Raw genomic sequence first — 23837 nt, forward strand, 5'->3', positions numbered from 1 at the left:
TATCTTTACTGCCTTCATTTCTGATTACCTTCTCCATCTTTCCACTTCTGGCCTCAATACCATTTCAGTCAGAGTTCACCTTAGTGCTATTAGTGCTTCCCATACTCTTATCAATGATAAACCTCTGGTTTCTAGATTTAAGAAAAAAAATTGTCATGGAGTTTCATCTGCATCAATCTATTGTACTTCCAGTCTTCTTTCCAAAGCCTTATTCTCATCCTGGAGAAGCAGCTCTTCATACATTGGTCTGTAAGGGCTCCTTTTACTAAGCTGAGCCAGCGGTTTTAGCACACGCTTAGCATGCGCTGCATTGCTGCGCTTGCTAGACACTAACACCAGCATTGAGTAAAAGGAGCCTTTAGTGTACTATCTGCACAGGACTAAACCACACAGGACTTCATTTCAACTGTTCAGCTCCTTTGATCCCAACAGACTAGGCCAGTGGCTCCCAACCATGTCCTGGAGGACCACCAGGCCAATCGGGTTTTCAGGCTAGCCCTAATGAATATGTATGGAGCAGATTTGCAAGCCTGTCACTTCCATTATATGCAAATCTCTCAGGCATATTCATTAGGGCTAGCCTGAAAACCCGGTTGGCCTGGTGGTCCTCCAGGACAGGGTTGGGAACCATTGGACTAGGCCAATCTGTCACCAAGAGCGCTATTTCCTCATGGCTAGTAGCTTGTTTTTCTTTCTGCTATGCTCGGGCCGGATTGCAACTCGAGGGACGTGTTACGGTGCACAAAGTTCAAGCGATGGCAGCCTCAGTGGCTTTCTTACGATCCACTTCCGTTGAGGAAATTTGCAAAGCAGCCACTTGGTCCTCATTCCACTTCTGTCTAGAATCCTATTCCAGATGAGATGGTCATTTTGGCCAAGCAGTGCTACAGAATTTGTTTTCTTTTTAATGGCCAACATGTGAGAATATGCTGCCTGCTTGTCCTAGGATAAAGCACAGTTACTTACCAAAATATGTGCTATCCGAACACAGCAGGCAGATATTCTCACATCCCACCCACCTCCACGGGTTGGCTTCTTACCTTGCTTATGGAACTGAGGTACTGTGAGTCCTCATCAAGCAGGAAGGTACTCATACATGCGCAGTGCGAGCAATCTAAAAGGCATAGAGAGGGTAGACAGGGATAGATTCTTCAGACTGTGGGGAACCACAAGTACTAGGGGTCACTCAGAGAAATTGAAAGGGGACAGGTTTAGAACAAATGCTAGGAAGTTCTTTTTTACCCAGAGGGTGGTGGACACATGGAACGCGCTTCCGGAGGATGTGATAGGCCAGAGCACAGTATAGGGGTTCAAGGAAGGTTTGGATAGGTTCCTGGAGGATAAGGGGATTGAGGGGTACAGATAGAACTAGAGGTAGGTTATAGAAGTGGTCAGAAACCATTTCACAGGTCACAGACCTGATGGGCCGCCGCGGGAGTGGACCGCTGGGCGCGATGGACCTCTGGTCTGACCCAGTGGAGGCAACTTCTTATGTTCTTATGAATTCCTAATGTGTTGGTACACTTTTCACTGTCCATACCAGGCTCCTTGAATGACGTCAACCACATATGAGAATATCTGCCTGCTGTCTCCGGATAACACCTTACATTAAGGGCTCCTTTTATAAAGGTGCACTAGCAGTTTTAGCGAACGCTAAAATGCCATGCGCACTAGCCGCTACCGCCTCCTTTAAAGCAGGCGGTAATTTTTCAGCTAGCGCACTCATCTTGTGCGTGTGCTAAAAACACTAGCGCACCTTTGTAAAAGGAGCCCTAAGTAACTGTGCTATTTGTCCCAGTTCAGAACTGCTAACCATACATGGGCAGAACACAATATGTAGAAAGTGCTTGCTACTATACATATAGCGGTGATATTCAGCTACAAAGCGCTAATTCAGTAAATGACACCCAAATTTGGGTGATGAAAAAATAAATACTAAGTGCTATTCTATAATGGCACTCAAAATTAGGCGCTGTTTCTAGAATAATGTGTAGTGCCAGGATCCTCACTCAGTTTTGGGCATGAGGATTTACACCAATTGAAACATGGTGTATATCCTTGAGCCTAATTAGGTGCAGATATTCTATAACTGCACAAAAATTCTAGAAACAAACCTGATCCGCCCATGCCCCGCTTTTGAATCCACATGTAAAAATGTACGTGTGTATCTTTATAGAAGTGTTTCTCAACTTTTTCAAGCCAAGTACCTCCTAAACCTAACAAATACCAACCGAGTACCCCACCAAACTCCACCCCAGACTTCACCCCCATAATAATAATACTAATTGTAATTTCTTCCATCCATTTTTCATATACACACAATATAATCTTATTAATACATAATGGTAACCTTAAAATTAAAAAAAACTACAAAGCACACTATACACAGAGAAAATGTTAATTATCATTTATTTGGGGGGGTTTCAAAGATGTCAAGGCAGATGACTTTAAAATATGCAATGTCACCTCAGTAACAACTATAGAAAAATAGATAAATATAGTGCAAAATATAGACAGCAGATATAAATTCTCAAAACCGACACATTTTGATCACTAAATTGAAAATAAAATCATTTTTCCTACCTTTGTTTTCTGGTGATTTCATGAGTCTCTGGTTGCACTTCCTTCTGACTGTGCATCCAATATTTATTTATTTATTTCTGCCTCCTGCACGCATCCTCTCCTCCAGACCTCATTCCATTCCTCAACCATCTCTCTCTCTGTCCCTCCAGGAGTCCAACTTTTCTTCCTCTCCTATCCCCCAGATCATGTGCAGCATTTTTCACCACTACCCACCAGCCCTATGCCCATTTCTCCTTCTATCACCCCTCTCCAACACCATGCCATATCTCTTCCTCCATCACTATGCCCAACATTCCTCCCCCTTGCATCCTCTTCAATCTATCCCTCTGTTCCCTCTCCATCACCATATCCAACATTTCGCCCTCTTATCCTATTCCCCATGCATCTCTAGCTCACTCCTCTCTCTCTATGCCCAATTTTCCTCTTCCTTTCCCCATGTGCACACCATCTCTTTCCCTCTCATTCACACACTCAGGTCCAACAATTGTTCCTTTCTATTCCCTCCCTCCCTCCTTCCTATGGCCCACATTAGTGCCCCCTTCCTCCCTCCCTTGTGTAAAATGGCCACATTTACTCTTTTCGCTATTAATTCCCCCTCCCTTCCTTCTGTGTCCTGAGTTTGTGCCCCCTCCACCTCCCCGCCTCCCTATTAATACACCTATTAATTGCCCCTCCCTTCCTTCTGTGTCCTGAGTTCATGCCCTTCCCCCTCACTGCCTTCTAGTCTTTGTCCCAATCCTTCCTCCCTCCCTCCCCCAAAGCTGACCTGTGCTGAAGCCTGCCTGCCCTCAAGCCGCCCCACTGCCAATTCCTCCTCCCCCGGTCCACTGCCACCCCTGCCATCCACCAGCTCCATCTAATTATCCCCTGCTACTGCCACAACTCTGGAAAGGGAAGGGCCAGGCATGTGCAGTGATTGCATGCCTCCAGCCTACCAGTCTTTCCCCAGATGTTTATTCTGACATCGGAGAGAAGGTCTAGGCCAGCCAAGCAGCGATACTAACTAGAAAGACGAGCATGTAAATTCCAATTGTCTTCAATTAGCCCCAATAATTGATTACAAGTGCCAATTATTGACATTAATTGGCGGCTTGTTGGTCGATTAAATTACATGCATAAATTGGACAACCACTCAAATTTTAATGCATAATTTTGAGTGCCATATATAGAATTACAAGGAAAATGTATAGTTGAATGGTTTAATATAGGTCTACTTTTTTGTACGCATAAATTAAATCACTTGGCTATACAGATTGGAGGGTGTTGCATAACAAAATGTAGGCACCAAATTTTCATGGGCTGCAAGCCTATTCTATAACAAACACTTACATTAATGCACCTAAATATAGATGTGCACATTTACGCCAGGTCTGTGGTTGGCATAAATGGGTGTGCATGCCTGTGGCATACTGTACATACACACAACTTACTGTATTCAGTAAGCTGCCCATATAAACAGTAGCCATGCTTATGGCATGCCCATTCCCTTCCCCTGTAAAAATTTCCCTTGAAATTACACAATAAGAGACAGATTCTATAATTGATGCCTATCGCATATCAATCACTCTTAGGTGCCCATTACAGAATCATGCTTAGTGGTGACTAACTGAAAACTTAGGTATTGTGTAATGTAGGCCAGGGTTTTAAAGGCCTATATTTCAGGTGCCCAAGTTCTTTACAGAATTGCGCTTAGCAGTGCCTAAGTCACTCTCCACCCCTAAACACACTTTACTGCTAGGCACCAGTAAATGCCATGCGATAAGCAACTATCTTTTGTAGAATCACACTTAAGAAGAAAGGTGCCAGTCTCCCAATTAGTTTTTATTTTTTACGATTTAAGATCGGCATCTGACTTTAGGTGCTCTTTATATAGAATTTTCCCCTAAGTCATTTTGGTACATAATTTCAGAATAGTGATTAGGCATGTGCCTGACATTTAAGCATATAAATATACACGTACACACATAAATGACAGTATTACCGTATTTTCACGCATATAACGCGCACCCGTGTAAAACGCGCACACGGGTATAGCGCGCGGGGAACACAAATTTATGTTTAAAAAATTTAATATAGCGCGCACACGCGTATACCGCGCATGCTAAAACCTCCTCCCGCTTACTCCGAACCGGCATCCTCCCCCCCCGCTCGCTTACCCGCGTTTTACAACTTTTTTTTTCAATCCGATCCGGCATCCCCCCTGCGAACTTGCATCCTCCCCCCTCGCTCGCGTCACCCCCCATCCCCCGCGATCCTACATCCCCCCCAGCACCAAACATCTCTTACCCGATTGGGCACCGGCACCAGCACCAATGCACAGGACGTGCCAGTGCCCGAAGATCCTCCCTCGTTGGTTTGGGCTGGGCTGGGCTGGGCGGTGCGATGCAGGAGAGATAATCCTTCTTCCTGCGGATCCTCCCTCGTTGGTTTGGGCTGGGCTGGGCTGGGCGGTGCGATGCAGGAGAGATAATCCTTCTTCCTGCGCCGGGCTGGACTAGGCTTTGAGCATTTGTGCATGCTCAAAGCCTTCTGGTCTCGCTCTCTCCGAGATTCTCTTCTCGGAGAGAGCAAGACCAGAAGGCTTTGAGCATGCGCAAATGCTCAAAGCCTAGTCCAGCCCGGCGCAGGAAGAAGGATTATCTCTCCTGCATCGCACCGCCCAGCCCAGCCCAGCCCAGCCCAAACCAACGAGGGAGGATCCACAGGAAGAAGGATTATCTCTCCTGCATCGCACCGCCCAGCCCAGCCCAGCCCAGCCCAAACCAACGAGGGAGGATCTTCGGGCACTGGCACGTCCTGTGCATTGGTGCTGGTGCCGGTGCCCAATCGGGTAAGAGATGTTTGGTGCTGGGGGGATGTAGGATCGCGGGGGAGGGGGGTTGATGCGAGCGGGGGGGGGGAGGATGCCGGTTCGCAGGGGGGATGCCGATCGGATTGAAAAAAAAAAGTTGTAAAACGCGCTCACGCTTATAACGCGCAAGGTTATGCACGGTTTGTAAAATCGTGTATAACGCGCGCGTTATATGCGTGAAAATACGGTATATCTATTTAAACATGCAAATGGCTCTAATTTGAGGAAATGGTTAAAAAAATGAGGAGGATAGTGGGTGAATATAATCACTAAACTTATAGTTAGGCAAAATGCCTTCACTCTACCCTGGCACTGGATGGTGTCATTGCATTTAGAGAGATTTTTTAGAGCACTATTCATAATACATAATATTCCTTGTAAATTAGTGCTTTCCTTTCTCATTCATTTTTTTTTGTTTGTTTTTGCCAACCTGTGTTTATAAAATTTTACTTTGCTATTGTCAGAGTAGACTAGTAAATAAAATATTTTATGATGAGCTGAGTCATTTATGTACAATTCAGTGAAGAATGAACAATATACACTCACTGAATGAATGGCCAATACCACAATCCAGAAATATAGTACAAGGGAAGTGGATTCTTTATCGTGTAGTCATTGTATTAAGTAATACATGAACTTCCAATTTCATACTGTATAGATTACAAAATTTTGATGAATATTTATCATGTAATCTATGGGGAAGCGCCATGGTATGTGATTCGGAAATTGCAGAAATATACACCAGACCGTGCTTTATGAACAGAGGGAGCGATGAAATTGGAATCAGTGGCAGTGAGTGGAGTGCATTATATGAACACATGGACATCAGCAATTTCTATAGCAGGACCACGGATGTGGAATTTATTATCAGGAGTCATACGGTCATGTGGTGATAAAATGAACTTTAAGAAGATATTAAAGATACACATTTTTGTTCAGGCTTTTTATTAACTAGGGGCTCCTTTTATCAAGCCGCTCTAGCGCGTGCAATTTTTAATCATGCGCTAACCCCCGCGCTGGCCAAAAAACTACCACCTGCTCAAGGCAGGCGTTAGCGGCTAGCGCGGCCGGCGGTTTAATGTGCGTTAAACTGCTAGCGCAGCTTGATAAAAGGAACCCTAGGTTAAGAACTTTTAGATATTTGATGGTGTTGTAGAAAAGATATTGATAATGTAGTCTTTATAACTGATTCTCAGGTGCTATATGTGTATGTGTGTTTCCTGTAAGTGTTATATTTGAATTTGTATGTTTTTACTGTTATCTGCTTTGATTTAAAACAGAATAGACATTTTTTAAACATTTTTTTTTTCTTTTTATGTTATTCTATTTATACCAACCAGTTACAAAAAAATTCAAGAATGAAGGGCAAAGGATGAAAATAAATTGAGATCAAACTAGCTCAAATAGAAAAAAAAATGGAATACTGGGTGGGCTAAGATTTCTTATACACTGAAAAGTTTTAATATTCTGTTGTATTTCCTTTTTTTTAGACATTCATGATCAGAACAATAAGAAACCAGTTATGGTCTATATTCATGGTGGATCATACATGGAAGGCACTGGTAACATGATTGATGGCAGTATTTTGGCAAGCTATGGGAATGTCATCGTTATAACTCTCAACTACAGGCTAGGGGTTTTAGGTAAGTAATGCACATTTTCTAAAAAAAAAAAAAAAATGTTGTTGGTGTATTGTGGTTATAGATGGCCTTTCATTATGTTAATTCATTGAATGGAGATGTTTATTGCTGAATGCAATTGATCAACTGTAGCTCTTAAAAGAGCATGTGCATGTTTTCTTTCAGAAAAAGAAAGAATGCAATTCCAGTGCCAAACTATAAATTTCCGTATTCATTTCAGGATCTTCATTTTCAGTTTTGCTGACAGTTTTCAAAGTGAAGCAGCAATAAAAGAGGTGTTGTGTTCCCCACAGTATCTATAACTGTTCACGATATCCATGTGACTTCTCCACGGCTTTACTTAAATACAAATTAAATCTTTCTTTGCCCCCCCCCCCCACAAGTCTTTGGCTTAAGCGATTGTGAATGAATCACAAATGTTGTGTAAAGATCTCTGCTTCTGGCATGTATCTGTGGACCATTTCAACAGAAAATAGGCCTGTGTAATGGAGAAAGAGCAACAACAGAAGAAAGCTTGTTTCATTTAGTAGGAAATGATGATTATGTCAAGGCTTTGTTATGATTATGTGATCCAAATATCGTAATGCAAAATGCTGTTACAGTAAAATTGTGTCTTAAGTTCTCATACATAGGATTTTCTGGATTTGTATTTGTAGTAATATTTTATAGGTAGTCATTCCCTAGTGTTGGAAGTATCTTCTCAATTTATTGTGCTTTCTTATAATTAACCATTTAGGTACGCTTTCTTATAATTGTAATATATAAGATTGGATTATTGCAATTCTATCTACCTCAGCCTAACCAAGAAAAGCCTCCACAGACTTCAGCGGATTCAGAACGCCGCAGCTAAGCTTGTTTTCGCGAAAAGCAAATTTGATCGCGTCTCACCACTGTGTCTAAGCTCCATTGGCTCCCAGTAATCCCCAGGATCCACTTCAAATGTGCGTGTCTGGCCTACAAGATCCTACATGGCATCCTTCCTGCCGTTATCCCTCTATCCTGGAACTCCCCAACCCCTACTACCTCCAGATCCTCCCAAATTTTTAAACTATCCTTCCCTTCCATAAAAGGTATTTCCCATGCAGGCAAACTTGGGTCATCCCTCCCCTTTAGAATCACTGAGATCTGGAATAACCTCACCTCCCCACCTCAAGCTCCCTCCAACTCTTCCGCAAACACCTAAAAACCTGGCTATTCTCAAAACTGTAACACTTCCCCCCTCTTAGGCCACTCACCTTCCCCTTTACACCTAACTCTTTAATCTCTCCACTGTAGTTCCTCTCTCATCCTTCTTCCTGTAAACCGTGCCGAGCTCCGCATTCGTGGAGATGGTGCGGTATATAAACCCAAGGTTTAGTTTAGTTTAGTTTATAATTAACCATTTAGGTGTAGTAAGAGGGGGTGAGGTCCATCCGGGCGCAGTCTTCTTAAGGGCACAGCACCCTTGCTCCTATCGCCCCCCCCCCCCCATTCCTATCCTTGCATGTGTCCCTTGCCTTTTTCCATACCTTTTTTACTTCCCTGGCATGAGGTTGCTGTCCATGTCAGCATTGGCGCTCTCTCTGATGTCACTTCCGGGACCCGCACCTAGGAAGTGATGTCAAACGTGGGCATGCTGCTCATGCGGGAGAGTTAAAAAGGTATGGAGAAAGGAATGGGGTGCGTACCCAGCAGGGGGAACGGAGAAGAGGGCAGGGAGGGGTGCTACCGCTCCGGACACCACTCACCCTTATGACACCACTGGGTATGAGTATGGAATTAGACCTCATATCAACATAATATAAGTGAAAACCTTTATTAAAGAATTAAAACAAATTAGATAAGAATAGCCATATTGGAAATTACTTAAAAATAATCATACTGGGTCAGACCAGTGGTCCATCTAGCCCAGTATTCTGTTTCCACAGTGGCCAATCTAGGTCACAAGTACCTGGCAAAAACTCCAGATAGTAGCAACATTCTATGCTACCGATCTCATGGCAAGCAGTGGCTTCCCCCTTGCCTGTCTTAATAACAGACCATAGACTTTTCCTCCAGGAATTTGTCCAAACCTTTTTTAAACCCCTCTACATTAACCACTTTTGCCATATCCTCTGGCAACGTGTTCCAGCGCTTAACTTTTCTTTGAGTGAAAAAATATTTCCTCGTATTGGTTTTAAAAGAATTTCCTTGTAACTTCATCAAATGAATTTGGATGCATTCTTAAATCAACTTCAGCTCAACTGCAATGATCCATTAGAATGCAGATAGATGTTTTATTACCTGGTAAATCGGTGCTTTCCAACACATTCTTAAAGGCATTCCTAACCAACCTGGTTTCCTAGATAACGCAATTAATATGCCTTACAGACTGGGTAGATGGTTTCCAGAAAAGAGCTGGGGACCACTACAGTAAGTGATAGCAAGATTTCACCATGGAATGCGTTTTGTTGGATTGTGAATAGCATTTGTGAGAAAGAAAGGCGATATCCACTTGGAAAAAATGAATAACTTGGCATTTGGTAATGAGATAGTATATGGGAAAAGATTCTATATAAGCAGCTACAAAATTCAGCATCAAAAAAAATCCCACTGAACCTTATTCAAATAATCACCTAATCACCTAAAACATCCACGTGTCAATTTTCAAAACTAATTTTTTAGATGTCTTGCAGGGAATTCACTCTCTAGTATGTCTAACTGTTAAGGGGGCATGTGAGAGGTATGTTTTGAATGGGTATAACACTTGGAAGTCTTGCAAGAATAATCAAACCTTTTTCAAGATGCCTAGGGTGTCATTTAGATGTTCAGAGTTAAACCTCTTTTAAAAGCAAATAAGGGTCAAAAAGGTACCCAAACTGACCAGATGATCATTGGAGAGGTTAAGTAATGACCCCCACACACTCACCAGAGGCCATAGACCCCCTTCCACCCCACAAAAATGTAAATGAACTAGTATATACCTATCTCTAGAACAGCAACACCTAGTATGGGAAAGCCTAGTAGAGCATTACACAGGTGTCTTAAGTAGCCTGGTGGGTAGCCTAGTGAACCATAGAGAGGAGGACACAGACCCATAAGTCACTCTAACCACTAGGCCATAAAATTCCACCCAAAATATACTATACTGTCATATAGGCACCACCTGTAGCTATAAGGGCTATTGGGGTGGTAGATAGGTGGGTATAGTAACCTTTGGGGGAGTTTTAGAGGGCTCACCATAAATTATAAGGGAGTTATGATGAGATGTATATCTAGCATCCTTTATGCAAAATTCACAGCAGTGCCCTCTAAGGTGTTCCACTGCTCTGTTGGCATGTCTGTGTGGCCAGTCCATTATAATGCTGGCCCCTTCCATGACCAAATGTTCTGGATTTGGACATTTTGAACTTGGACTTGTTTGTGGTCGAAAATGGCCCAAAAAGTTAGAAGTCCTAAGGACCAAGATGTCCAAACAGGTCATTAAAAATAATTTGGACATCTAGCAGTTTCAAAAATGAATGTTTCTCCGCCCCGACTTTTGGATGTCTTGTGGGAAACATCCAAAGTCAGACTTAGACACACTATCGAAAAGTCCCCTCCACATCTCATGCATATTCATTATTGGTTTGAGCCTTTGAAAATCTTCAGTTTAACTGAACCCACAAATTTCAGTGGGAGCCTGCAAAATTTTAATGATCAAAACAATTGTGTCAATTTCTTAAGCCTTACTCAGTTTGTAGTTATTCTGCAACATGAATAATTTCATTGAAATCTATGTTGATTGGAAAATGGTGGAGGAACTCACGGTAGGCTTCAGTATGCCAGTGTTAAAAAAATTGGGAACAAAAATACCCAAGTGGCTGAATGTAAAAGAGGTTAATCAAAAAATACAAAAGTGCACCCAGCATATTTGCTCCAAAGATTTAATACTGAAGTTTTTTAGTGCTCAGAGTCAAAGTGACAACGAGACCACTGAAAAGCTGTAAAGCTTCTTAGAAAAGTTTTTTAGTCATTGCACTTTCAGTAGTTAAATACTTTGATATATGCAAAATTGTGTCGTGTTTCAAAATATATATACAGTATTATGTCAAAAAGAAAAATTGTGAACACTTAACTTTTTTTCTTTTTTCTCTCTTTTACTTTGTGTCTTGTTCCCGTGTGGCGGGCTCTAATGCGTTTCACCAACGGCTGTCTCAGAGAACCCGGAATCAAAGGTTTTAAACCAGCCCTTAGCTCATAGTCTCTGTGTGAAATTCACAATTTTTCTTTTTGATATAATATATATATTTTGAAATATGACACTATTTTGCATTTAGGAAAATGTTAAAGACTCAACTATTTGTAGATGCATTTCTTTGAGGAATTGACTTTATGTAAGATTGAACCTGCCTGCTTCTGTTCTTATTTGTATTGACTTAATATTTTATGTATTTAACTCCTTGTAAACCGTTTTGGAAAAAAACGGTATAGAAAATGTAAAAATAAATAAATAAATTCTGAAAGTGCAATGACTAAAAAACTGATAACGCTTTTCTAAGAACGCTTTTCTAAGAAGCTTTGCAGCTTTTCAGCGGTCTCATCACTTTGGGCTCCTTTTACTAAGCTGTGATAGCATTGAACTGGCGTTAGTTCTAGCTGCATAGTGCGGGTTTAGCGCACACTAAAATTCTGTGTGCGCTAAAAATGCTATCGCAGCTTAGTAAAAGGAGCCCCTTGACTCTGAGCACTAAAAAATTTCAGTATTAAATCTTTGGAGCATATATGCTGGGTGCACTTTTATATTATTTTTAGTGTTAAAAAATTGCCATCAACATACTCGTATATGACTGTGTCATCTATGCTATAATAAAACAAAAAGGAAATCTAAGATTGATTTAAGACTTTCAGAGATATCCACATTAGTCTGGAACAGTAAAAATGACAGAGATAAGTGGTTCCTTATAGACAAACCAATTTGCTGAGACATGAGCTCTTGAGTACAGCTCTTGTCCTCAAAAACTCATGGCAAAATAAATTGGTTCATCTATAAGGTGTCACCTGCCTCTGTCATTTTAGGATTGATTTTAATTTGCTAATCACTTTAGTATAGACTTGTGTCTGCTGTAGTTATTTTAATACTATTAAAAAAATGGTACTTTCTTCCTTTTTACTGGGGAAAAAATAAAAGTAGAATATTTACAACACAATGTTTTGTTTAGCTAGGAAAGTTTTTATAATATAATATTTATGCCTATGCATTAATTTGCCTATGGACAGTGACACTGTCTTCTGGTAAGTGCCTTCTGTCTTGCTCTCTTCATTATTATTAGAAGCACTACAGCATAAAGCTTACTGGACCCATGTGACTTCAGAGCTCTGTTGGTCATGCCAATAGCAACCTGGGACTCTAATACACCTCTAATATGAATGCCCTAACTTACAAGTTTACTGGTCAGACATTTGGTCAAAAATCTGCTCAATTTTAAACATGAATATTAATGAGTTGCCCATGTCATATAAATCAATCATATTGCGTTCCTCTAATCCAGATATATCAATATCACCATTATATTAAAAAAAATATTACATTGCTGTTTGTATAACCATAAAATCAATAAAGTTGTGAACAAAAAAAAAATATTTGATTTCATTATTGCCTTAGCTATCCACCATATTGTTTCCAATTGGAAAGACAATTCTAAGCTTAATTTTTACGAATGATGGAATCACCTTTGTGTCATCAGAAAGTATGAGGAAATAACATTCAAACAAAATAACATAGCCAGATTCACAAAAATTTGGACTCCTTTTGATGAATATGTAAGGATTCATGTAAATCCTAATTAACTTTACTTTGTATATTAACTATACTATATTTTGCATATTATTATGTATATTTTGGTATCTGCAGCTTATTGTTTTGTTTTATTCTTATACTTTTTTATTTGTAAAATTTCAATAAAATTTCAATAAAAAAAGAAGCATTACAGTATTTCCAAACATTTGAATCTTACTTAATATAAGTTCAATGTTGGAATGAAGGTTGTATTAAATAAATATAACTTAGGCACTTACACACATTAATCTTCCATCCCACTCTCTTCCTATCATATTCATTATTATCCAAATAAACTCAATGGTGGCAAGAACATGGCTACAGCTTTATTAACCTTTAAACATACCAACAGAGCATGTCAATACAGCATCAGTATCATAAACAATGTCATATCTCTGATCCCCAGCCAGATGGTGTCGTACTGACTGTCAGGGTCATCTACTCCCCATAGGCCCTTGGTACCGCAGAACTTGAAAACCCAAATCGTTTGAGGTGGTGATGGACTCAATCAAACAATGTCCTTTTACCATCAAATTTCCAGACCCTTCAATCTCCAACCTACCCCCATTTCCACCAAAGCTGCAACAGACTCACAAATTCCTCACCAACCCATCGTTTTCACCCTAACAAACAGAAGAGGATGGGTGGGACCTTTTTTCCCACCCCGCTACAAAACACCTTTCCTCCCACCACTTTTCACACAAACACCAGCCCGCCAAAAACCTCCAGTCCAACATTCTTTTCCAACTTCTCTTTTCCTCCCTTATCTATCAATCAACATCAGTCCCCAGGTTTGGACAATTTCCTGGAGGAAAAGTCCATAGCCTGTCATTGAGAAAGACATGGGGGAAGCCACTGCTTGCCCTGGATCGATAGCATGGAATGTTGCTAGTCTTGGGTTTTTGCTAAGTACTAGTGACTTCGATTGGCCACCATGAGAATGGGCTACTGGGCTTGATGAACCATTGGTCTTACCAAGTAAGGCTATTCTTATGTTCTTATGTACAGCTCCCTTTCCCCATCTAACCCTTTCCTCCCCAGCCTCCTGTCCCTATCTAAATCTACTCATGCGTGCTCGGCTAAGTTAATGTGCCCATGGTCGAGCCCAGGAGCTTTTCTAAAATAAAGACATTCTGGTCTTACTCTTATTTCCTGAAGGTGTCTCTCTCTCTATTGTTTACATTTATCTTAGAACTGATGAATGAATACACAGGTTTAGTTATATCATAGTTTTATTTTTATCCGTGGAGTAAAATTTGCACTAGCTTGACATCAAGACCTGGATGTCAGATGGTCAGCTGTTCCTACTACACGAAGAGGTATGTGAAATGTGTGCCTTATGGAGTTTCTATATCAATCTGTTTGCTACTCTGTCTGTAACATAAGGACACGATCAGTTGTTTGGTGTATGGAGATGAAGATAACATGACTTTCATGTACACAGTTTGCCATCCAATTGTTGATGCATATCCTTCAGTAACTATTTTGGATTAGGCATATTTCTATGTTTGTATATTGCTGTAATTAACACTTTTGATCTTATCCAGGAGGAATGGTCAGACTGTAAAATTAAGTGAAATCATGTCAGTACTCTTTTCTGAACTTGTGCACAATTTTACATATTCACTCTATTTAGGGGTCTACTACTACTACTACTACTAATCATTTCTATAGTGCTTAGATGTATGCAGCACTGTACCGTTTACTAGGGTTACCAGACATCCAGATTTCCATGGACATGTCCGCCTTTTAGAGGACATGTCTGGGCGTCTGGATGGCTTTTTAAAACCCGTCACTTTGTCTGGGTTTTGAAAAGCATCCAGCTAGGAGTAACGTTGAGATGGCATCTGTGCGTGCGTGGATGCAATGCGGTAACATCATGTGCGTGCATGCATGTGTGTGACATCATCATGTTATATCAGCGCATGCACAGATGCCCTCATGACAAGTGAACAGGTTGAAGGGAGTGGGCCTTGGGGGTAGAGCTAAGGGCAGAATTGGGCAGGCCTGTGGGCGGGGCCATGGGTCCAGATTTTAGTTCCGGAAAATCTGGTAACTATATCATTTACTAAACTGTGCTATGAAGTTAGTGCTGATTTTAGCATGTGCTAGCTATTAGAGAATGACACGGTGACAAAATTTATCACCGTTCCCATCCCCGGGGGAAACCATCTTCATGTCATTCTTTAAGGAGAGAGGGAAGAATCAGAGTATGAATGGCCACAACCACTGACCCTCAAGCTTTGCTTTGAAGAATGCTGGTGTAGAAGGATTGAAGTTGAGATAGACACTACAGAATGGCAGTCTCTGGTATCCAGAGCAGATACTGTGATGTCATAATGCCTCATTCCACCAGTGCCTAAGAGCCAATCACATCAGTGATATCACAATGGCTTCATTATCCTTGGCTCACATAAGAATCAGAGTATGAATGGCCACAACCACTGACCCTCAAGCTTTGCTTTGAAGAATGCTGGTGTAGAAGGATTGAAGTTGAGATAGACACTACAGAATGGCAGTCTCTGGTATCCAGAGCAGATACTGTGATGTCATAATGCCTCATTCCACCAGTGCCTAAGAGCCAATCACATCAGTGATATCACAATGGCTTCATTATCCTTGGCTCACATAAGAATCAGAGTATGAATGGCCACAACCACTGACCCACAAGCTTTGCTTTGAAGAATGCTGGTGTAGAAGGACTGAGGTTGAAATAGACACTAGAAAATGACATGGGATTATTTCCCGCGGTTATCTACAGGGACGGGAACGGTGATAAATTTTGTCACCGTGTCATTCTCTACTAGCTATTAGTGTAGACATGTACTAACAGTTACTGTGTGCTAAATCCAGCCAGTGCAGTAAAAATCTCATTCTAGCCGGATAAAAATGAGGCAGTTGAAAGAGTATTTCTGAATTTTCAAAAAGTATTTGACAAAGTCCCTCATGAGAGACTCCTGAAGAAATTAAAAAGCCTTTATTGATGGATAGAAAACAGAGATTAGGATTAAATGGTTAGTTTTATTACTTGAAGAAGGTAAATAGTGGAGTACCTCAGGGATCTGTATTGGGACCAGTGCTTTTTAATATATTTATAAATGATCTGGAAATGGGAAAGTGAGGTCATCACATTTCCTGAGGTCATAAAATTATCCAAAGTTGTTAAAACACATATAGATTGTGAGAAATTTAGGAGGAACTTGCAAAATTGGGAAAATGAGCATCCAAATGGCAGACAAAATCCAACACGAAGTACAAAATGATCCACATTGGAAAACAGGCAGAATGACCCAATTATTGCTACACACCATAGGAGTCACCATCAGAAAAAAAGATCTAGGTGTTGTCTTCTGCTTAATGTGTGGCAGTGGCCAAAAGTGTAAACAGAAGGTTGGGAATTATTAATGAAGAAATAGAAAATTAAAAAAAGAGAGTTTTATATTGTCTCTATATCATTTGCAACTTTAGTATGATGTGCAATTATGGCCAGAGATTCTCAAAAGAACACTGAGATTGTATCTCCAGGGAGTTATGCCCAAGAAGAAAGGGTTAGGATGGCCATTGTAGATGGAGATTCAATAATTAGACATGCAGATAGCTGGGTGGCTGGTAGACATGAGGATCACTTGGTTACTTGCCTGCCTGGTGCAAAGCTGATGGACTTCACACATCACCTAGATAAGATTTTAGACAATGCTGGGGAGGAGCCTGCCGTTTTGGTACATGTAGGTACTGATGACATAGGAAAATGTGGGAGGGAAGTTCTGGAAGTCAAATTTAGGCTGTTAGGTAGAAAGCTGAAATGCAGAACCTTCCGGGTAGCATTTTCAGACATGCTCCCTATTCCACATGCAGGACCCAAGAGACAGGCAGAGCTCTGGAGTCTCAAAGCATGGATAAGGCAATGGTGTGCAGAGGAGGGCATGTTGGCGGTGTGTTCTGGGAAGGACTAGGGCAAGCTTATGATCTGGATGTTTTGCTGAGACAATGCAACTTTGTAAAAATATCAAGGGCAAAAAATAGGATGCTCTTGGCTAGACCTGTTTCAATAAAAATAGGTGTCGAAACTGATCAGAAGACCACTGGAGGGATAAAGGCATGAATCACCCTTTAATGACCAGTGGTGACTGATTCCATACCACTTCCCTAAGAGGTGAAAAGTGAGAATACATACCAGGAACTACGATAGCTGCAGATATAATGAGCATTCCTCTAAGAGGAACAAGCAGGTCCCTGGAGTAGCCTAGTGGTTGGTGCAGTGGACTGTAAAAAAGAGGATCCCGGCCCTATCTCGCTCTGTTACTCTTAAGGTGGAATGTGTGCATGTCCCAAAACCACAAAATAACTACTGAACCAATATATAAGTTGACACTGGCAGGCATAAAGGCTATTGTGGTGGTGTACAGTCAGATATTTTGCTGTACCTGGAAGGCTCGCCGTACAATGTAAGGAGTTTTTAATGTGATGTGTACCTGGGATCATTTATGTGAAGAGCAGTAAGGCCAGTGAACTTCACATAAAAGGTCCCAGTGGCTTATATTTGTGTTTTTCCCTTGGATGTTTTATGTTTGAAATTGGCCCTTAAAGAAAGATGCACTGAGCACAAAAACATTGAAAATAGGGTGATTTGTAAACCGATAAGATGTTTTTTCTGGTTTGAAAATAACACTGGATTTTTAAACTTTTTTTTTTTTTTGTAAAACATCCAAAATTGGATTTGGATGTCATATATTGAAAATGCCTCTCTATGCCTCTTTGATTTGCCTGACAGACTATGAAATAGTTCTGTATTTTTAGTTTTGATGAGCTATGAGAATTTTCATACAATTTATTAGTAACTGTCAGGTAGGACAAAGGTCTGGATTTGCTAATTATACTTCCAGGCACACATTAGGGGGGTCTTGGCTGAAAGTACTTAGATAGCAAGCTAAGCTCCAGCTGTACAATAGAAAGACAAGAACCTTAGAGGAATAACTCATGTAAACTGTGCCAGTCAGAGCTAAAGTTACACTCACCAGCAGAGAATTCTTGTATGTGGCACACTGTCAAATTAAGTAGAAAGGCTGAGGTTAGCACAAATGAATAACACTGAGTTGCTTGATTCTTTTTGTCTTATTGGATGCTAAATAATTTATCATTCTTGGTTCTTCTTTCTCGGTTTTGTTTTTATAAATTTAATTTTGCTACCTTTATCTTAAGAAGAATCTGATTTCAGAATAGCCTAGAAAGGAAGCAATGTGGTATTTAAAAAAATAAAATAAATCTAAGAAGCATTCTCCCCCTCAACAAAGCTGCACTAGTGTTTTTAGTACCAGCCGCTGCGGTAACTACTCTGACGCTCATAGGAATTCTATGAGCGCTGGCGCTGTTACTGCGGCAGCTGGCATTATAAATGCTAGCGCCCTTTCTAAAGGAGGGGGGTCTATGAAGTATTCTCTATGCATAAATCTGTTGCTCATTCATAATATGGCAGTTTTAAAATTGTGAAGGTAAATGCATATGTGCAAATACATACAGTCCATTCTCGTTATTTGCGTGATTTTGCTTATATACAGTTGCATGCATTGTGATCATTATTCATGATTCATGCCATGTGATTGCATATTCATGAACCTTCAACCTTAGAAAAAAAAAAGCTTTCTTTACCTTTCACTTTCACTTCCAGTTTTGGCTTTGCTTCCAGAAATGGCCACCAAGCATCAAAAGAGTGAATTAGTAGCGTAAGTGATTGAGTTATAAGCGTCTGCATGTACAGCTCCAAAGAGAAAGAATCATGTTATGTGTCTGAGTAACAAAATATGAGCATTTTGGCAAGTCTATTTCTGCTGTCAGTTGTGAGTTCAATGTGAATGAATTCACAATCTAATCCATCCGGCAAAAAGAGGAAGATATCCGTTGGTCTGCTTGCAAAGGTGCACTGGAAAGTTCCAAAACAACATCTGTAGTTTGTGATTAGTCAGTGGAAAAGATGGAAACATTTGTGGATAATGCAAATGATGAATGAATTAAAAAAAAAAAAAAAAAGCACATGGACATCATTGTTATCAGGATGAAAGCAGGAAAATGTGAAACACTTTTCAGCGAGTACAGGTTGACTAGCGTGTTTTAAAAAGTGAAATGCACTAAAAATGAAAGCCTTTCTGGGGAGGCAGGTTCAGCTGACAGCGAAGCTACTGAGAAATTTATAATGTACCTGCTAAGTGTAATTGAATAAAAGGGATATGTGCTAGAGCAGATATTCAAAGTGGATGAGACTGGCTTGTTTTACAAGCAGACTGGAAAATGCACATATACAGTATAATGAAAATGGCAGCAAAAGCCTCAGGATTCAAGGCATTTAAAGATCGCACCACCCTGCTACTGTGTTCCAATGCCAAGGGTGATTTCAAATGAAAGTCTCTTATGGCCCACGAGGGGGTGATGAAAAGCTCTCAGCCCAACTAAGAAGGGAATGATGTGGAGTCATGAAACTTACAAATTATCTCACATATTCACCCCTACATTCAACACACTTGATACTTCGGGGATGATTCTATAAATGGGCGTCCTGATTGTAGGCGGTGGTAGGTGTGCAATTGGGATGCACATTTTTAGAAATAACCTCTCAAATGGCAGACCGCCTACACTGCAGACCTCCTTGAAACCGTGACTTTGGGAGTCCTTCTCGCTCAGCTGATTGGGGGGAAATACCCCTGAAATTGGGATGCCCACTCTCTCCTACCATTGTCCCACAATTCCCTCGCACACCCCTCCAAAGCACCATGGCAGGAAGGATGCCTACTCCCTCCTGCCACTGGCCCACAATCCCCAACACCTCCCCAAAGCACCATGGCAGGAGGGATGTCCACTCCTTCCTGCAGTCAGCCCGCGATCCCCGACACCCACTGAAGTACTATGGCAGGAGGATGCCCACTCCCTCCTGCCAAACACCCCCGAACCTCAACTCCCCCGATACCTCTCAAATCTCACCACCCCCCATACCTCAATACACACCTTTGACACTTCTAAGCACATCCCTCTGGGCCTTCTTCGGGTCCTCCAGACTTCTTCGGGCCAGCCAGGCCTTTTCTTCAGTCTTCAGCGCTTCTCAGTGCCACTAGGCCTCTTTGGCCCTGTTCCAGCTCTGCTGCATCATTTCGCATGCACGAGTGACATTATTGATGACATCAATGTACAAATGGAAGACTATGCCCACTGCCTTGCCCAGCCTTGGAACAGGCCTGGGCCCTTCACCACCAGCTCCTCACCCTCTCTGGCCCAACACCTCTCTTCCAGTGGCCACGAAGAACAACAGACCCAGACTGACCACCTCGACACTTCTGCATCCTGCAGATGGCCACAATAAACAGCCAAGCTGGCACTGCTCCACCAATCTGACCACTGGCACAAACACCACAAGTCTCAGCTGTACACAACCCTCCCCCCTAACCCCCGCAGGTAATATTTATTAATTTTAACCCCTTAGGGGGTTACAATATTTTTTTGTTGACATAGTTCAATCAGTGATCTGAAACAATGTCAAAACAGCATTACAATTCAGCAAATTGGCACTTTGTAAAATAAAATAACACTCTTTCCAGCTACAGTGGCAAAATAACGCTTGTAAAAAAAAAACCAAAATCCTCACACAAATGAAATAACCTGAACTGCATGCCAGGATGAGTATCAACGTTAGAAAAATTGTTCAGTGACATGGAGGAATGTGATCCTCTGCTGGAATGCAGTCTAAAATTCAAGCATCCGACAAGCTCCATGTTTGTCCCTTACACTGAGACACTTAAGGACTTGAGAAGCAAAGCCAAGCAGACATTTTTTTCAGTCAAGTCGTGAGTCTCACACACCAGAAGTTGATCAGGCTGAAGTCAACCTACCAGCACCGACATCTCCATCTTCTACAGAAACTGTTATACTTCAGCTGCATGCCTGCCCCTCTTCAAAGGTAGATGTGTCAGAAGTCGACCTGTCAGCTTCGACTCATTCGCTAGAGGTTGATCAGGCTGAGTGATATACCTTGAGTGATACAGTACAGCACTGTACACCTGTATTTGTGCAAAGCCGGCTTTTGTCAAGCAATGTTTTCATAATGGTAGTGTACCATCTCTTTATATATATATATGTCTATTTTGCAGTCTGCGCTGTAGCATCCTGAACCGTTTTGTTCTATAGGTGAGCACGCTAAAGGCCCCTTTGAGAAAGCATGGCTTCATATTTATTTTTCAGTACTGCTGTGTGCAATTTCTTTTTTTGTTTAACACCATTACTGTACGTCTAATGATGAGCAGATTAATTGCTTACCATGGTTATGCAATACCATACATTTATTTATTTTCTAGTACTGTTCTGTGCAATTATTTTGTTTAAGAATGTTACTTCTATAAGCAATATTACAAAAATATATATATATATATGTTTGCAACATTCTAAATGTTATTCTATGATTTTTGTCAAATGATGTTCTATGTAGGAATCTAGCCCTATTTTTCCTATAGGATCCATTATTTTGACCCCCTTTTACTAAACCATGGATTACCCATGTTTTGTAGATAGATGCCATTATTGAAACAGAAGTGGTTTGGTTTAGGATGAATTAGATTAATTTTGTAATTGTTTCTAATGTTTAGCAGTGGTTCACATAGATGCCCACATTTCAAAATGATTGGGGGGTGCCAAATGCAATAAAAATTCTCCCTCCGTGGACACAAATGAACAAGCCTGCATAATATTGGGGTGCTGAGCACATTTTATGGCTCAGCACCATGTCCATATGATATATGTATTCAGGGCAGAGAATACAGAGGCTAGACTGGTGCCTATTCATGTATTTTACCAGATGCACCTGTATTTCTACTGTCACATACATGCACACAATTACCCCTGCTTTATAGCTGGTGAAGCTTTGAATGGGAGCTTTCAAGTTAGCTATATTGAAAAGGTACATGGGCACAAATGTTGCCTTGTTAGTCACCTTTTATAAAATGACCCTCCCATGTGCACATAGACTAGAAAGTCAGCTTTGTGAATGACCTTGACAACATGAGGAAATTGAAGTACCAAGATCGATAGCTGTAGCCTTAGCAATCTCCGCCTTCTTTTGGTGAATGATACTCCTCTGTACTCTATGAGGCAGACCTGAGATAGAATGCGGAGAGGAGAATTCAAATGTCCAAGTCAGGAAGTGCAGAATTCCCATAATATTTTACAAAAGGCTCTGCAAAGAGCCTCTTGGGGCTGTGGGTGGCGTATGGGTTGGGTCATGTGCTCTTTTTTTTTTTCTTCATAAATATAGTAACCCTAGATAAACTACTGTAAAGTAAAAGCTGTGGATTGACTCAAACTTTACCATATGATAGGATAGAATAATGAGAGAGGATTTTGCTAAGCTAAGTATAGCAAGCTTTTTTTAAATGTTTTATGGCGGCAAGTGAAATGCGTGCAGACAATTGCGCGAAGACAACTCAGCGCAAGACAATTGTGCTAAATCACCATGTTTTATATAGGGGGTTAATTTTATGTTTTTAAGATAGTTTTCAGTTTATTTGCTAGGACCTGATGGGACAGATACTTTGTATGTATGAGGGGGGTTTTCCCCTCTCCTGTTAGATTTTCAGTTCATTTCTTGGTTTTTAAAATAGTAACCTGTTTTGATTATATTTTGAAAGGCAGCATATCATGTTTTTAATAAACATAACCTTAGAGTACAGTTGAAGTTATAGACTCTGATTCTATAAACGGCACCTAGTGGTACCCAACTCAATGTAGGAGTCAGTAAGTGCCTTAATGTTAGGCGCAAGTATATTAGGCTAAGGTTTTCTTTGCCTAATTTACTGGCAAATTAACCCAGACATCTACCAATGCCTAAGATATTCCACACCCACTTTTCACATAGGTGCAGATAGCTGCCAGTAGACGCCTTGATTTAGGTGTCGGTAGGCACTGCACTGATTTCTGCACCAATTTCTGCATGGAACTTTAATTTTTTAAAGTTTTTTTTAATTAGCTTTTAATGGTGTTTTCAATTAACATGCCATTTAAGCCAATTAAAAAATGTTGGTTCCATGCAGAAAATCTATCCTAGGCACTACTTAATGAGGCCGTAGTGAATAAGTACATTACTAGGAAACAGTGGAATGTCTGTCACGAAAACTTGGTTTGCTAGCCTTGACTTGGTTGAATAGCCTTACTACAGCGTAGAGGAGTAATTCAGTCAAATTTCTTCTTACCCAAGATAATATTTATAGAAGTATTTTGAACTAATTGCAATTGATAAATCTGAGAATATTTCAAGAGTGAAAATAAATTACAGTAGTCCAATCTAGAAAGGACAATGCTGTGATATCTGGAAGGAGATGAACAGAACAAAGTTGTTATAAAGTGAATAACGGTTTTTTTGTAAGGTTGGAAATATAGGCCAAAAAACTATGGATGCTAGAAGATAAACAGTATTGCTGAGGGAAGGTGGGGCAAAGTCCTGCAGTTGATAGGCACACTGGGAACAGTGATTGAGCCATTGGTATAAAAAGCACAGCAGTAGTTTTGGATGGGTTCATCTCGAAATGGTTATTAGAAAGCCAATCTGCTATTGTATCCAATTTGGCAGAGAGATGAGGAATACATAGGATTACCAGATGTCTGGGAAAACCTGGACATGCCTTCTTTTTAGAGGACTGTCTGGGTTCCTGGACAGATTTCCAAAGCCTGGCAGTTTGTCCAGGTTTTGGAAGGACCCGAGCTCGGTGCCGTGTCCAGAGAGCCACTGAGCAAGCACAGATGCAACACAATGATGTCACATGAATGTGTGCATGATTGTTACATCATCACATTGCATCTGCACATGCTCAGTCTTTCATATGTGGCCTAGACTCATGGAAGAATAGAGGAGATTTGGGTGGAGGCAGGACTGAGGAGGAACAGGGCAGGGCTGGAGGTGGAAATGGGCAGGGCTGAAGGCAGAACAGGGAGGGACCACATCTCCTCTTTTTTGCATAAA

At 40.9% G+C, this 23837-nt stretch overlaps 1 protein-coding gene across 4 annotated transcripts in view; it reads left to right on the forward strand.

The window, feature by feature from the left end:
• Positions 1-23837, forward strand: part of NLGN4X (neuroligin 4 X-linked) — a 423295-nt gene that overhangs the window by 190654 nt on the left and 208804 nt on the right. For all 4 annotated transcript variants that reach the window (XM_033949828.1, XM_033949831.1, XM_033949830.1 and 1 more), the window contains one exon: positions 6925-7077. In XM_033949828.1, the coding sequence (XP_033805719.1) occupies positions 6925-7077 (153 nt within the window). The remainder of the gene's footprint in view (positions 1-6924; positions 7078-23837) is intronic.

This window comes from Geotrypetes seraphini, chromosome 6, assembly GCF_902459505.1.
Source record: "Geotrypetes seraphini chromosome 6, aGeoSer1.1, whole genome shotgun sequence".
Lineage (NCBI taxonomy): Eukaryota > Metazoa > Chordata > Amphibia > Gymnophiona > Dermophiidae > Geotrypetes > Geotrypetes seraphini.